We start from the raw sequence: 18004 nt of genomic DNA on the forward strand, positions 1-18004 counted from the left end.
ACAAGAGAACCCAGCCAACATTGAAGATCTCGAACCAACACCACCACCCCACCCCCCCCGATAAAAACCAGCCCCGTTCAAAGACTGCAAGGGAGTCTATGTCAGGGTGCCTAGTGACAGCATCTGTCTCCCAATCACCATTTGTTTCATCAACAAAGTGGTGCAGTAAACTAAATATCAAGTCAAGGAGCAACAGAAAAGTTGTAACTCAGAGAATAAAATGCAATACCTAAAAAGCATTTCATCAGTAGATATTGTTTATGATTCCTGACCAGTCATAAAAATGGCAAACTGAGGATACACCCTTGAAAAATACACCCCTTGTGAAATCATCTGGTCGACCCTTGACCTTGACATTCCATCAATTCCATGGCAACACGGGCAAAAAATATTTTGATCTATCCACTAATCATAGATGGGCACAATTGAAACTTTCATTTGAAATCTATAATTTCTTCAAAAATGTGACAAACTCAGACCTGTCCTCGGATATGATTATGCTATGTTATTATGTGAGAAGGAAATTCTGTTTTATTTGTAAGACTGCCCATTGTGCTTTGTAAGTTCTGTGTCATAAAGGTTGATTGATGTCGATTGGTAGTCAACCAAATGTTGAAAATGTCATCAGTTACATGTACCTGACTATGTCATGTTAGTTCACCTTTATCCGCGGGGTAGCCTATATCTGTTATGTTGCTAAACAGGGTATCCAGGGATATCAAGTCGATGGACTGTAGTTCCAAATTGTACTGTTTTCAAAATATTACAGTTTGAAACCATCATCTGTAGACTTGATATCCCTAAATACATTGTTCTTAAAAAGAACGAATAAAGGTTACCCTATGGATAAAGGTGAACTAGCGTTACTTCTGATCGAGTTCTACTGAACTTCTCAGCTGGACTGCTTCCAAAGTTGTCTACTTTTCAGTCCCTGGCTTCCCTCCAAGCAAGACAGAACCATTAGTTATATTCTTCATAAAGGAGAAATAATGCCGGAATGAGCAATCCTTCTGTTCAAAAACCAAACCATGTATCGTCTCCCAACCCAATATTCAATTAATCATAATTTATCTCTATTTTAAGGACAAGAAGCATGTTATGGATAAGTTTTCTTAAGAGTCAGAAAGTTTGGATAGTATCCACTATCTTTTATCAGTGACTGAGTCAGTCACAGTGGCTCGATGCATGTTGTATCATGTAATGTTCTATCTGGATGTCTAACCTTCATCGACCTATATTCTTCTCTTGTTTGTAGCACAAACTGTTGTTTTCAATATGTATACTGGGCTCAATGGACCAATGAAATTCCAATACTGTTTTTCCATAAAAGTACAATGAGCTATGAACTAAGATGGCTATCAGCAGAGGATGATGCCATCGTTCTAATCTCCAAGCAGATTTTGGGAGTCAAAATCGTTACATTTTTGTAGCGAGGCAGTTTGGAACAGAAATGGTAATTAGGAAAACAGAAAGTCAAAAATTACCTCTCAACATCTACTTGGAGATTACCATCCTTTACATGCAGAGAAGACAACAGTGTCTTCCAACCCTGCTCTTCTTCCAGACTCTTTTGCACACAGGAAATTGAGTACAAATTTAACTGTAATCTAATCTAATCATTACAATTAACCACCACTTAGGCAGGAGCACTGGGAAGTACCCTATACAGATGTTGCAAATAGGAGTCTGGCTTCATGCCAATCCTGAGTGCCCTTTGGGAGGTCATTGGACCCTTGTACTATAATTCTATGTCACAGCATTCGTTGTCCATTTTTCATTTGTCTTTTGCTCCTTTTTTGCGATAAACTTCAGTGTTCTTAGGTTGGCATGATATAAATTAAATACAACAGTCTGAGAGTATTCCATATTGTCCTTAGTGCCAGCCCTCCCGCGGGTTTCATCTCCCTCCAACCTTCGGTCGTGGCATACCTTGGGCAATACGGAATACCCTGTGTTGTATTCTATATGTACTGTATGGCCCATTGCCAGGTTGAGCTCAGTACAGCTCAGTGTTCTTTATGGATGCTTTCACTGCAGCTTTCCCAAAATAGCAGGTCTTCCCACAGATAAAGAGGATTTGGGATTCCCAATTCCTTCCACAATTATCCAATTACTTCAGGAAAATGAGATGGTTTACCTGTGATCTGTTTGACCCACGGGTATGCCCCGAACACAGAAGATTCCCTGGCACGAATTCAAAATGATAAATTCATATTTTTGTACCTGCTCATGAGAATACAAAATATTGATCCCTGTTTCGATTGAACCCCGTCTGGTAGCGTTCATACGGGAGAATAAGTTGCAGAGATGTTTGCAAACTTTGCGCATATGTTTTCAGTTTAATTTCATTACTCAAATGTTATTTTATTGGTTTGACTCCTCTCCATTCTTATATGTTTATGATATAATTATTTTTTTGAAAGTATAAGAATTGTATATGCTATGCCGTTGCTTGAATATCAGTTTTTCAGGATCATACAACTCATTTGGTTTGCAAGATTGATAATGCCTTCTTAGCCATGGTCACTACAACTTGTACAAGCTGTGATCACTGATTGACCAAACATTTGACAGATTCCATCAATGGATTTCATAGATAAAGAAAAATATTTCTATGTTTCCTGTATGTCGTTGTCTTTTAAATCATCCTTTATATTGTGCTTTAGGTTCGAAATATGATGAAATGTAACACAAGTCCAATTTTGGTCCCTGTACGGTCTCTCAGCAATCGTAGTCTTGTGAAAATGTAGCTTAAAGAGATGCATCACAAACAAAACATTATGTTCCCTGATGAATAAAGATATTAGAGCATATTTCTAATGGAATATGACATGGAACTGAATATAATGAGAATAATGATGATTTGAGTAATAATAAAAAATACCTATTGATTTTTTTATCATTTTTCCTGAGTAATAATTCATGGCTCTTCAGGGGATCTGGGGACTCTTTACAAAGGGTAAAATGCCTCAGGGCAAGAGTGACCTTTAATGACCCTGGAGAATTACAGGGCAGCCAAAGAGATCATTGCTTGCGCACACTTTGATTGAAACTGGTCTTCAATTAGGTTAACCTGTCAGTCTTGTGAGGCATGGCAATAAAAAGTGGTCGCATTTGCCAGGATGTTTGTAACACACATGGAAGAACCATTCTGCATTACATAGCAGGAAAGTGTTTTGCAATATTGAAGCATGCCAACTTAAAAGCCAGGACATTATACCAGCAATGGCCACTGTCCACTGGATCACTGTCCTGCCAATCCTGTTAGCAATTAAAAGTGGTCAGATTTGCCAGGATGTTTGTAACACACATGGAAGGGCCATTCTTTGTTACACAGGAGGGAAATTGGCAAAGTGTTTTGCAAGTGGAGTCTGCAATTAGCTCAAAAGCCAGGACATTTCTGTCAGCAATGTGGCCATTGTCCACTGGATCACTATCTTCAAGTTGCCAGTCATGTAAGCCTTGGCAATGAAAATTTGTTGGATTGGCCAGCATAAAGGAACATCAGCGTGACACAGCAGAAAAATAGTTCAAGTTGGCAAGCTGGAAAGCAAGGAACTTTTTGGCTGAAATACATGGTATAGCCTGGAAGTCATTGCAATAATTCATAAATATCGGGGGAGGGGCGTGGAGATTGCCCCCATTAAGAAGGGAATATTCAGATATAATCTTTCTCACAACTTATGCCTAACTTACATGTAAGACCTTGAAATGCTTGGATAATAGGCTCCCTGCATGCAGTTTAGTTTTCGAAAATGAACATATATCAAGCTCATTGATAGAAAGCCACCTCAACAGAAGTTTGGTTTGGTTTGATACAGATCTCCATTAGTGACTGATATGTCACTATTCTGGAGTCCGGTTGATTTGTAGAGAATCACCAATTCTAGACGGAAGGATTTGCACCATCGCACACCACACCATCGCACGTGTGTGGGTTCTTTAACATGCATGGGGTGTGGCTTTCTCAAAACATGGGACCTCCATTTAACGTCCTATCCGAGGGACGGCCCTAGCCGAAGCTAGGTACTTATTTCCACCTGAGAAAAGGGAGAAAAGCCGTGTAAAGTGCCTTACCTAAGGACACAAGATCGGTGACATGGCAGGGTTCGAACTTGAGACCTCTCGGTCCCGTGCCAGATAAAACAACTGAAGTGATAATCTCCACATGTGCCGTGGGCACAAAATCGTCTCCACCTGTTGATAGAGACCTGGGCTAACCTTGGCAGCACAGCAGCAGCAAATCTTTCTGTAATAGCCAATTTTCCCTTCTGTTTTGGCATAGGTTGGAGCTCGTAATTGAGCATTTGTGCTCAGAGACATGAGCTTAAACCGCACGTAAGGCTATAAATAAAGGGCTATGAAAAACGTGCAAGGGTGTGGTCAGGAAAGTTTATGACCTTTCCACTTTATGAAAATTCCCATCTAGGTATTACTGTAAATGGATTTAATTTCGCGGGGATTTAATTTCGCGGTAGTGGGAAAATGGACTTTTCGCGGTGGATTTAAGTTCGCGGTTACACCATAGACTGCAGTCTAATACCACAATAGAAAAATGTTCGCGGTGGTTTTAATTTCGCGGTAAAGTGGTCACCGCGAAAACCGCAAACATTAATCCACCGCGAACATTTCTGCATTTACAGTATTTTAATCAATAAGTGTTCTTCAGCATTACTCATTTCAAATTGTTTTGACTGCTACTCAAAATTTCTTATGCTGTAAAACTATCAAGATAATAGTGAAATTAAAAGAAAAGGATCAACTCTCATAATTTCAGTGGCATAATACTGGGAAATATACATGAATTCAAAGTTATTTACAGAGGTGTACCAAATTGCATGCAGCATCAGTAATCCTCTGAATATACATTTCAGATGTTAAAGTGTTCAAGACAATCTTCAAAAGTTCACTTAAATCAATCTAGCAAAAGAGACCAGGTAACTAATGTGAGCACTCATTTCCATCACTATCTTCAATTAGGTCATTGATGCATTTGGAACAGCCTGCACTTGCGATGCATGGTTTAAGTTCTTTCTGCGCATAAGCTAAGAGAACTAATCCTTAACATGGCCAAGCCTTATCTGGTCCCGTCCCTGTCTGATATCTCCGTCCTTACGGGCATGGTGGGAAGTAATAAAGGAAGGCTTACATGGTCATGGTCATGGTCATGGTCATGTCTGGAGATAATGGACCACATTTATCTCATCAACAAGGCGCTTTGTGGTAAAGCAATTCATGCCATACCTGGGTTGCATTAACTTTCGATCCTGAACCAACTTGTAACTTTGGTTATCACACAGGCCTCTACTGGCGTCACATGTTGGGCTTCCAAAAATGATTCGAACAAACCTTGAATGCTATGAGCGAGCCAAATGCCGGATTCAAACATTGGTGGACACCAAATTTCCTCAACTTCTGGCACATTGAAACTTGTGTTTTCTTATGTGGCTATGTGTATTTAGGAGGATGGGTGTATTCCGTATCACCCAAGGTACATGTACTAGCCCGTGGAATACACTGTGTTTTATTACTTGTATCTAGCTCTTTGATGATTCAGCCAAAGGATCTTCTGCCTTTACAGCATGGTACTAGTACATGTCCTTAGGCTGCTGATCATGCTGTTAAGTATCATTTTGATGGCTTGTATCAGTTGTTCATTATTTCAGATCCTTGACCATGGCACATATATAGGGCAGCAAGTTTCCTTGCTTCTTGGGCACAACCTAGGTGTAGGTACTCAGGGCTCGAAATTCATTTTTGAGATTAGGTGCACTGGTGCACCCAGCTTAAAAAATTGGATGCACCAAAATATCTTTGGGTGCACCACTTAAATCTAAGTAGTGACCTGATAATAAAACTTAGTTACAAGCTATCAAATTCTTAAACAAGTACCACGACAGACATTTTATTATCTTTCTAACACTTAGATGTCAAGAATATGATGTATACTAGTATACTTTGATATCTTTACATACATAAACCTAAGAAAATATTTGGGTGCACCCTGTGCACCCACAGAAAAAGATTGGGTGCACAGCTCCAATTTTAGATGCACATGGTTGCACATGCACCCAGTATTTCGAGCCCTGTTATTTTAGATACTTGACCATGGCACATACATAGGGCAGCAAGTTTCCTTGGCAAGCTTCTTGGGCACAACCTAGGTGTAGGTACTACATATATATCGGGCAAGGCCGCTAGTCCTTCCTCTATAACATACTTGAGGCACCATCCAAAAAGAGGGACCCATGAGCTGTATTAGGCCGTGTAATTTTGTACCCCCTCAATCCGGTGCATGAATTAGCATAACAATAAGTTATAACCATAAGTTATAAGACTTTTAGCAATGTTGTCTCTTTGAGTGATGAATGAACAGTTGAGTAGTCTACACCATGAGTCGTGACTAGTGTCTTTTACGATGTTGTAAACCCTGCAGGGCAGTATTAAACGGTCGGGTTGTCCCATCAATGAGATAACTGTACTGTTGCCACTGCTGCTGGGCATGTTATAAGTTAGGCTTAGAAGCATATACATGTACATGTGCCGTGGGTGCCAAAGCATTTGCGCAAATTTTATGAAATCCGTAAGATTTACAACAACAAAAAACATGAACTTCTTTGCAAAACTGTGAGAATTGTGTGAAAATACAAGAATCACTAGTATGTGAAAACGTAGGAATGATGTGATACACACAAATCAGCTTGCATTGTGTAATGCACAATTTTTTTGGGGATACTCAGTCTTTCTTATAAGTATACAAAGTGGATAATGGCTGCGTGGTACAGGCAACTAAGTAAAGCTGGTTGTTTACGATGGCAACGGGAAAATGGAGTGTTCACAGTGATTTCGAGTTTGCGGTAGTGCCATATACTGTGGTCGCATAGTGTAATGGAAAAATGTTCTGAGTTTGCGGTGAAGCAGCCACCACGAAAAGTGTGAACATAAAACCACCACAACCATTTCTGTATTTACAGTACTAGTAACTTAGTCGCAAGAGGCCCTTGGCCTCCCCTAATAAAAGTCTCTTTCCATCCAAATGGCTCTTCACCCAGAATGGAAGAGTTGGCAAACACTGTCTTTATGTCTAACAGCAGATTGGACTTCTGCATTATAGCAATTTCCAGTACAGACATTGATAGATGGCCATAGCAGCTCGATGTTGCAGTGTCAGTGACTGTAATGTTCCCTCCTATCAGCATCACACAGAGTAGGTGATCACATGTTTGGCACATCAGCCAATACATCACTTAACCCTTGTGAGGGTGGCTCTTGCCTTAGTGCTGAAACTGGGGTAGCTATATTTTTATGGTAATGGAGTCCGACAATAGCCTGGAATCCAGCCGAGTTGTGCTTTGGTCGCTCCCCTAAGGTACGCTTCCTGCTAACACATGTTTGTTACCATTGGAATGATCGGCATTTGCATATTCGCAGAAATTTTATCGAGATTTCTGATTGGCTGGTTTAAGCGCTCGTTCAAACAGGTCTTCTATTATCATGGCATCTTCTTCAAGACTATTGGAACAATCTGATAAATCAAACTCTTGCCATACTCGGTTGGCAAAAGCGCTATTCAAACATCCTTTCCGTTGAGAATACCCTCTAAGGTCTTTGTTTGCTCGTTTTGGTGAAGAAATTCTGGGAAATTCGCTGGGTAGTTCAGGCATTATGAACGTGTGACGCGGTGGCCATTTTGATGATAATGGAACGCCTCTTCAAAAGAGGGCTTGAACCATCCATAATTCAGCCAATCAGAAATCTCGCATAAAATCTCTGCGAATATGCAAATGCCGATCGTTCAAATGGTAACGAACGCCAGACGTGTTGGCAGGAAGCGTACCTTAGGCGAACGACCGAAGCACAACACGGCTGAATTCCAAGCTAAGTGGTTCTTGCCTTGGTGCTAAAACTTGAGCTGCAGTGTTTTTATGGTAATGGAGTCCTGCAAGTCTTTGTAACATGGCCCCCTAAGTGGGACCTCGTAAAAGTTACGCGCTGACATCGTAAACCACCCCAGCACACTGGCCAACTTTACTGTGATGCTAAATGGTTTTCGCCAAAGGATGATCATGAAATTGGACCACAAATCACAACCATAAACTATTCCCTATGTGCAGATATAGGAGATATAAAAGATAATGCAACTAGGGGTTACTCCAATTCTGTCTCTCTATTTCTTTAGGCCACACCAATTTAATTTCTTGGTTCACGGATTCGCTCGCTCCTATTTTTTGGAAAAAAAATAAAAATAAAAATTACCACTCAGCAAATTTTCACCATTAATGAAACCATTCACCAACTTTCTGGTGTAGCAAATTGGCCTTTATATCATAAGCTCCTTAAAGTGTGGGTACAGGTGCTGTTACTGTACAAAAATAGTGTTTTTGTACTTTTATCAAGCTGAAAACTTTTTTTCTTTATGTTTTGGATTAGCCGTTACCTTTACCCCAACCATTTTACAATTTTTATTTTTATCTTTATTTCGCCCTCTCGCTCCATATTTTTTATGAAAAAATCCGTGAACCAAGAAATTAAATTGGTGTGGCCTTATTTGAATTCTTTGAAACTACAACGTGAATAGGGACAACACGCATTCAATTGATTGTCTCCATTTGTCCATCCCAGGCTGAAAATTTTAAAATGCGCACCTCACGACATGAAAATAAATTTTCACAAGTTCAACATGTCAGATTCAACAGTGGAAGTTGACAAAAAAGTGCTCATTCCTGTGTAGTTTTGACTGGAATACTTCACAGAGGTTACTTATTTTTCAACCTTTAGTAGCCACAACACTGGCTAAAAATTCTAAATTGAATACAGGGTTTGGTAGCTCGGAGAAAAATGACAAAAGAGAGTTATTTCATGTCTTGATTTACAGTAAATGTAGATACAGAAATGTTCATTGTGGTTTTATGTCTGCATGTTAGATCAGTGACAGTTGATCACGCATAAAGTAGCACTCTAGCCAAGTAGTATTAGTGCTAGTAGGTTGTAACTGACACCAGTCCATAAAGGCACTTGGTTGTCCATTCATGTTCAGTATGTAACTTAAGCATTATTGCATACTCAAAATCACTGTCAGTGAACATGCCATCTTCCCCCTACCGCAAAACCAAATCCCCACAAACTTTCAAGCATTTGCAGTATATGCAACATGGTTTACTACATATTGTTGCAATGTAATGTTTGAAAGTCACTTGTGTCTCTGGTGAAGCATTACCTTTTGCAAGTAAATTATTCACTTATTGATTAAATGTGTAACAGTAATCCTAGCATCGATCAAGCTATGTGTGCATCTCTGGAGAACAATTACTGTATGCACAACATTGTGATTGAGATCGCAAAAGTGCTGAAATTAAGTAGAGACCCTGAAACATATGACAATTTGAAAAGACTTGGCCTATTTTTAGGACAGTCCTAATGGTAGTAATCAGTTTTGGCTGCTTTACTTTGTTGCAAAAGTTGATTGCTTTCTATCATTATGAACTGCAGTTTTTCTATAGGGAAAATTATATGGCTCCATCAGGACTTTTATACGTATTGATTACTGCTATCATGGCATCTGTCCCCTGCAATATAAAACTTCTATAGCCTTGGCGTATTAACAGAATACCATAAAAAGGCAACATGAAATTTGCTATGGAGATAGTAGTTTACAAAGACATAGATACACTGTACTGTAAATTTAGTTACCTTTGCATGAACTTAATTTTGGAATGGAATGGGAATAGAGTTTCTGTGGTGTTTTAACGTCTAAATTTTTCTGTAATACAGTACTAATACATCTAGGAATACATTGTCAGTGATGTCAATGAATTTGCAGTGGAGAGTCACTGCAAAGCCACAAAATCAAAATCTCCTTGAGCATTCTAAATTTACGTTATTGTGTGTCATTGCCATTCTTTGATAGAGTGTAAACATGTACAGCCACCAGAACTGAGGATATCGATGGTAGGTATATTGTAGCATGGAGATGTGTGCAAACCATAACAATATAATTAATGATAAACAATTTTCATCATCTTTCATTCTTTCATTGTGATACACCAGCTTTAAGCTACAGCAGAAAATCTCTATTAAAATCTTCACACTTTATGAAACTCTAAGGCCGTACTATTGCATTGCCTCAGAACTCTTGGTTCTCTGAAATTTCGGTCCTTGGACACCAGCATTGAAACAGAGGGCTGGGAGGAAAATTTGCATAAGACCATATAACCTCCCTGAAACTATACTTCAGGACTGTTCATCTACAGAAACTAGCTGTGATTCATCAGGGTCTAAATTTTATGAAATGTAAAATTAATGTTTTAATGAATTTTAATCTTTCCGAATACAATTGTATTTTATTTCTTTTTAATACCTTGCGCGCTCCTGGTTAACAGACAAAGGGCTGTCCTAGGTTTAAGGGTGTACTATTTACATATCATCTTGTGTAGAATAAAGATGATTTTTAACGTACAAGTGTAGGTTTTGAACCACTCACACCAGGAATAATTGAACTCAAGGTGTGCCCCTCCTCAAGCAAAAGAACTCCATTATATGTTCTGTCAGAAGGACGTATCTAACCAAAGCTAGGTACCTCTTGAGACTTCCCCCCTGAGTGAAGAAAGTCGTGTTAAGTGTCTTTCCCAATTGCACATTCAAGATTGGTGACATACATGTACTATGTTTTATATGTTTTGTACCATGTGTATGTAATGATAGATGTTGATAGATTTATTAATACTCAATGTAAGCTGTATTTCAGTTATACTTTATATGACCCTTATCTTCCTCGTAACCTCAATGAAAACTGGCCTGCTGTCCAATTTGAGCTTCTTATTGCTAAATAAAGGTTCAAACAAACCCAGGACCTCTGGGATATGGTCCAAACATCCTGCCGTTGCGCCACACAACCCCAATCTTCCAGTTTTCTATTACTTCCATGATTATGATCTGAGAACCTGCAAATTAAATTTGTAGGGCCTTAAGTGCAATCAAAAAGTGCCGGCTCTTTTATCTATCGTATTATAACTTGGCATGATACTCTATTAAACCCTTTATTCCCAGCCTGGTAAAAGTGATTGTTTAGTAGGCAACTGATACCCTCTGTCTGGAAATTGCTTTTCTGTGCAGTGAACCAGAAGTAATTCAATCTGTCTGTGAAATTTTCATGTTGATGGGAGAAGCTCATAGAACTTTGATATGAATTATATTGAATTCTACATACAGATAACCCAAATACGACGCATATACCGCATTAATCTCCGTACAAAGTGTTCCGCGACACGGAAAATTAAGCGGAATGTAACGATAACAGATAACACTAAAAGTGCTAGGGGACTAAGCACATACCAATGACCCATATCTGAACTGTACAGTAAATTTAGTGTTCGTACAAAACGAAACAAGTCATGTAGAATGGATGAGACTATAGAGGATAACAGAAAACATACTCTGTTACTTTATATAACCTATATTATACAGGCTGAGTTAGAACCAAATATTGTGTCTTCTGTGGCACCAAAAACTACTGTAAATGCAGAAACTTTCGCGGTGGTGTAATGTTTGCAGCTTTTGCGGCAGCTGCTTCACCGCGAATTTAAAACCACCACAAACATTTTTCCATGACAGTAACCGTGCATAGTGCTACCACGAAATTAAAGCCACCGCGAAAAGTTCACTTTCCTGCTACAGTGAAATTAAATCTCTGTGAATTTAAATGCATTTACAGTATGTAGGTCAGGTTGCTATTTATAGATAAAAGATGAGAGGTGGTTGTAAGGTATTGGTACCAGTTAGTTCGGGACAGTTAACCAGGAGGTCAGAGGGCAACGCCGATTAAGGTGGAGTGGTATCAGCAAAGTGGTCTCAGATGACAAGGAATCAACTACAATTGAGTCATCTCTGTGGTTTCCTTTCTCCCAAAGGAACAGGCAAACTCTCTCTGTCTGGTAGAAGCTTGGATGCAAATCTTAAAGGAAACCTATAGTAGGCAATATTACATTCAATTTGTTAAAAGTGGAAATATTCTGAATAAGGCAGTCTGTATAATATTGACATCTAATGCACTATTTTAGCACATTTACATCATTATTTCATGAATTGAGCCGTTAAAAATGGCACAGGAACAAGTTGCACAAGGATTCCAGATCAAGTCCTTATTTTTGGGGGGTACAATGATAAGGAATATCCTCGTGCAACTTGTCTCTGGGCCATTTTTAACCGCTCAAAGTATGAAATGATGATGTAAATGTGAGAATACAGTGCAGTAGATGTCAATATCATACAGATTGCCTTATTCAGAATATTTCCACTTTGATGCTGTAATATTGCTTAGGTTGCCTTTAAGAATCGTGTAATAGCCTGTGTATTCTAGTGGTTAAGTGACCATCTTCTGGAACTTGATTTCAGAAGATGTCGACTGTTGTTACTCACCTAACATCCACACCACTAGAAGAAGTTCCAGTCTTTATGACAGGACGTTAAGCCGTGGTCCACATTTTGTTGTACCCTCGGGAAAAGATCTGGGGTAATTTCCTGGTACAATGAACCTGTAAATACTGAATATACAGTGGAAGCCGCTTAATTGCACACCCCATTTGCCAGTGTATTTTGTGCAATTATCCGAATGGTGCAACAAAGCGAAGTTATTAAGCTGGACCGCACCACCGTGGGATTTGGGGATTTTGTGCAATTAACAGAAGTGTGCAATTATCTAGTGTGCAATTAACTGGCTTTTACTGTACCATATGTCTTTGCCATCACAACCAGTAAAATGATTGCCCTTCAGTGAGCTGAACTGGGAATCTTTACTTTTATTTCAAATTATTACTTCTCTGTTTGAAAAGTAGACCCCCTGCAGAAATCTGATTTGCCAGATACTGTAAGTGCAGAAACTTTCGCGGTGGTTTAATGTTCGCGGTTTTCATGGTGCCCGCTTCACTTCAAACTTCAAACCACCGCAAACATTTTTCCATGGCAGTAAGAGACTACAGTGCATGGTGCTACCGCGAATTTAAAACCACCGCGAAAAGTCCTTTTTCACGCGAAATTAAATCCCCGTGAACTTAAATACATTTACAGTACTTGGCAATGCACATAAGTGCCAAATTGAGACAAATCACTTGTGCTTGGAACTGTTTTTAGAATCATTAAAGGTGTCTAGATCAAGTGTCAGGGTTGTGAAAGCACAGCAATATCCTGTCTGATGATTAATGGTTGCAGATGTAATATATATAGGGATTTGTGGTGTCAATATGACCTCATTGGGGCTATATTCGCTTCTACGCAGAACTATAATGTAAAGTGGAACTCTTTGCCACTTTGCTTTAAACAATATGCTTGCAGCTAACTATGTATACATGTACCTGTTTGATCTATATTTATAACGTTACATTATATAGGTATAACAGGACATTCAGTGTGTCTGCGAATCTGGTGTGTTATGCCAAAGGGTGCGTATACGGGCTATACAGAAATAGATGTGTCTGTCTGATGAATCGATGGACCACAGACCTGTTTTATTTCTGAACTCTGAAAGGTTTCCTTTTTACAGCTGCTGCTAGAATGGAGTGGGAGTGGGAAGTTGGTCAACTCGGAAAAGAGCCTAATACAATGGAGAGACACTTCCTAAAGGTGCACTCTGACCACATTTGCGTCAAGCTTGCTTCACTGCAGAGTTTGTTCACTGCGTCACTGTTTTGTTATTTTCTTCGAATATTTATACTTTAGACATTGCATAATACGTATTAAGTATGACATGGAAGACAACAAAATACACAAAAAGTAAGAAGATTTGTTCTTTATCTCTGAAATTCGTTGAGTATCTTTCAAACCCCGCAGTGATACAAGCTTGACGCAAGTGCAGTGAAAGTGCACCTTAACAGAGTAGGAGTAACCAAGTGTGCTTGTCTTCATCAAAAGTTGATGTGCTATCAGTCTAAGGTTGTGAACTTGACCTTACATTTTCTATGTCTTGTTCCCAGGTAATTCGGGTGTCCTCGTTAACCAAGGAGGGCATCCCCAAAGCATGGGACAGAATGACAGGGTTTCGGAACAAGACCTGGAACTCGGGGGAACTGGACATGAAACGGCGTCGACAACACCGGGTGTGGATGTGGAACCATATACAAGACAGCATGATCAAGGTCAGCAGATACTGGGGTATTGTGTTCGGCCCATGACCGAGAGGTTGTGGGTTCGAATCAGGCTGTGTGTCACTGATCTTGTGCCCTTGGGAAAGGCACTTAACACGACTTTCCTCACGTTACTCAGGTGAAAATGAGTACCTAGCTTCAGCTAGGACCGTCCCTCGGATAGGACGTTAAATGGAGGTCCCGTGTCTGGGGAGAGCCATACCCAAGACACGTTAAAGAACCCGCCACATGTGCGATGGTGCGGTGTGAGTGGTTCAAAACCTACCGTACCTTGGCCGCACCTGGGGCAATTACTGTCGTATTGAGGTCACCTGAGTGGCGCCGAATCGCAGTTCGCTCCCTTACGATTTAGCCCCGCCTATTGTAAGCTCCTCGCAATTCGGCCCCTGGCTGCAAAGAGTGAGTAGTCGGCCCACCCAATAATAATAATAATAATACATTCAGGCACAGCCCAATGTTCCAACAACTCAATCAGGGCTCAAAATACCACCTGCATATGCTGGTTAGTGCAGGTTATATTGGAGTTGTGCAGGTATTTCTGGTGTCTACCTGCACCTAACCTGTACTGGTCCATGTACTGGGTTTTATACGCAAATGTCCTCTGATGTAGGTGTATGTGGATTGTTATTACAGTTACTTGCATTGACTACTACCACCTACAAAGTATAGAAGAAAAATCGCAATGGATCCTGAACAATTTTAGTATGATCCATACTTCATAAATACAGAGTGGTGCAGGTAAAACTCGTCTGGTGCAAGTAATTTTCAATGTTACCTGCACCAGTGCAGGTATGCAGAAAAAAGTATTTCGAGCCATGTCAATGTTCCAGCATTTTGGTAAGGGAGTGTCCAAGCAATACGTTTGTGAGGTTGTTGGAACATAGGGTGTCTACAGGTATGTGAGGATGGTTATTGCCCTTGGTGCTGAAAATGGATCATTCTGCTATTTCTTTGTCCATGGACTTAGAAAGACAAGGCCAGATTAAGAGTATGTCTTGCATGACTTGTACATGTATATCAACGTAAAAACTGAGTTTGAGGGGAAGTTTGTGATTTACATGTATCTGCGATTGACCCAGGTGTATATATTATGCTCATCTAACCCTATGGTTTTATATACTTAAACAATAGAAGAAGTTTATTTGCAAGTTAGTGCCCGAGAGCTAATTGCAAGTACATGGTATAAACATAGTGACAATGGACAATCATGAACAATATTCTACTCTAATACTAGTGTTGGCTATTTGGTTGGGTTTGACTTCTTTTTTGGAAGCAGAGGGAGACGAAAAGCCCTACCTTTTCTAAAATTTGTGGGTTCTGCGATTTCAAGGGAAAAGTGGCTTTCTGTTTGTCTGTCAATGTGGGGAATTTGGAATATCTAAACAATTGCGCTGTACTTTAGAAACAGAGAAAAAAACATATTAATGAAAACAGCTTTGTAATTCATAGTAGATAAACTATGCATTGTATGTGACTGGGGCTTAAAAAGCTTCACAGAGTTTCAGGGAATAAATGATTATACATGATTATACATATTATATATGTCATGTTTAAGTTTTCCTCCCTTCTTACCTTCTCTCTTTTTTTGATGATGGCCCTTATGCATATTTTTAAACTTTAACTTTAAAAGAACCAATGACAAAATTAAGATTGATACGATTTCTTCTTCAGCTGTTCCGTCAACATCCGAGTGTACAGAGATTGATTGACAGGATGGAGGACCGAGTCATGCGGGGAGAGATCACACCAGGTGCTGCCGCTGATGCCTTGCTCCGTGAGTTCCAGAAGTCCCCCAAAACAAGCAATCCAGAGCAGATACAACAAGATGAACTATAATATTATATCATGGCTGTCTCCAGATGCAATGTTTTCTGTCCTACTATAATTGTTTCTCAGCCCCATAAGTATGTCATTTTTGAAATGTCAATTTCACGTCATGAATTCGAAGTTCAGATCCTTTTGGACAGACAGGGTGAAATCTTTGACCATCCCAAGGTACTGGGGACAGCCCTATATTGCAGGTGTCTCTCTTCCATGAAGGGTTTTATATTGTGTTGTCTTGAATGTGGTTTATTACAATTTTCAAATGATATCTAGCTATCTAGCAGAGATGTTAAGAATGGCTGAGTCCTGAGAATTTTTGATACTCTGATGGTATGGGCCATTTGGTGTAGAAAAGACTTTCTGGATAGAACAAAATCAGGTGCAAGTTTTACATGTAAACAGCGCTCAATATGTACCACATTGAATATGAGGTCATCACTTAAACTGTTATATGGACATTGTGCAAAATGTTAACTTTGTATCAAATACATGTACATGACATTGTAATGAATATATCCTTAGGTTGATTATTGGGCAATAAAAGGTATGTTTATATCAATAAGACACCAAAGATGAAAATTTTGCCATGTGCTGTCACAGTATCAGATAATGACGTTACATATGTGTGGTTAAAAAATATCAGTAAGGTGTAGTATTAGCATTAAAAAAAATTTCCAATAACCAGAAAGGATGGTATTCAGGTTATAGATTCAGAAGAGATTTGTATAATATGCATCTTTCAATAATTATTAACGTTTTGCAATGTTCTTAAACCACACAGCAAGGAGAGCATTGGCTAAAATCAAAGTTACAGTACTTTTGAGTGTTTTATGGGCTATCCAGTTGTTTTAGCTTTTAAAAAGATAATTTTGCTCACATGTACAAATATGTCACAAGAGCAAATGGAAGTTGTCACTTTGAGTAACACCCCATTTCCACCTTTCCGTGATACAACCTCACTGCAGCCAAAGATATGACAGATCACTCTACAAATTTGGTAAAGAATGAAGTTTCCTGCATTTTGACACCTGTTCCGCCATACCCTCCAGTGTGGAGAATCCAAATAAATAAATAAATTTTGTGTGTTTTGTTATCCTTTACATGTAAGTCATATGTTTACATCATGCATCATGTTCCAATCATAAATAAAATCAACTTGGAAGGTAATACAAGTTCAACTTGGCTGCTGTACGGTCACAGTCTAGTGGAAAGGGAGACTAATCAAGGCAGTGCATTTTAGCTCTTCTTTTAATTACAGATGTGCTATACTGTTGAGTTATTATGAATATGAACTGTACTTATAAGAAAGCCCAGGTTATAACCAATAAAAGGATTTTCTACAGTGACGAAAGGCTTATCGCATTTCCTGCAGTACGGGTCTGTCGAAGGTCAGTCTGAATCAATAATCAAGCCCTAACTCTTGGCCGATAATATCATACAGTAATACATCTCAGCAAATTTCTTCCGATATCACTGTTTATGTGGCTCACTTTTTCATGGTTGATAAAATAAAATCAGCGACGTTATGCAATGTAGCGATAGAAAAGTTTATGGGTGTTTTGTTGTTGTATCAATGCTATTAACTCTAACTTAAGGCAATTGTAAAATAATTTCATCAGGTTGGCACATGTCAGATAATTGAACATAGATTTCTTTGGTACACGGACCTCTTTTATTCTTCTGTTGCACGACATTTCAATGGCTGGTCTGTCATTTTCATCAGCGTACTTTCTATCGGTGAAGTGAACTGATGTCATGAGTGCAAATTGAACTTGTCCTATTGTGATGTAATAGCTTGACAAGAATAACTTCTTGAAGGTGATATAATGATAGAAACTGTGCACTGATGAAAATGACACACAAGTCCTGGAAATGTACTGCAGAAGAATAAGGGACAGAGGTTATGTACCAAAGAAGACGTTCAATGCTATTAACTAAAGGCATTGCATGGCATAATCGGTAGCGTGTTGGGCTCAGGCCCAAGAGGCCCCAGGTTCAAATCCTGCGGTGTCACCACACCTTTCGAGAAAGAGTAGGGGCATGCC

The 18004-nt window shown here is 39.3% G+C and overlaps 1 protein-coding gene across 1 annotated transcript in view; it reads left to right on the forward strand.

Annotated features, from left to right (window-relative positions):
* Positions 1–15961, forward strand: part of LOC118420226 (methylmalonic aciduria type A homolog, mitochondrial-like) — a gene marked incomplete at its 3' end in the record, with an annotated part of 44530 nt that extends 28569 nt beyond the window's left edge. Inside the window, 2 exon segments of the mRNA XM_035826945.1 lie at positions 13965–14126; positions 15807–15961. Of these exon segments, the coding sequence (XP_035682838.1) occupies positions 13965–14126; positions 15807–15961 (317 nt within the window).
* Positions 15962–18004: the final 2043 nt, after the last annotated feature.

Source organism: Branchiostoma floridae, chromosome 7, assembly GCF_000003815.2.
Source record: "Branchiostoma floridae strain S238N-H82 chromosome 7, Bfl_VNyyK, whole genome shotgun sequence".
Taxonomy (NCBI): Eukaryota; Metazoa; Chordata; class Leptocardii; order Amphioxiformes; family Branchiostomatidae; genus Branchiostoma; species Branchiostoma floridae.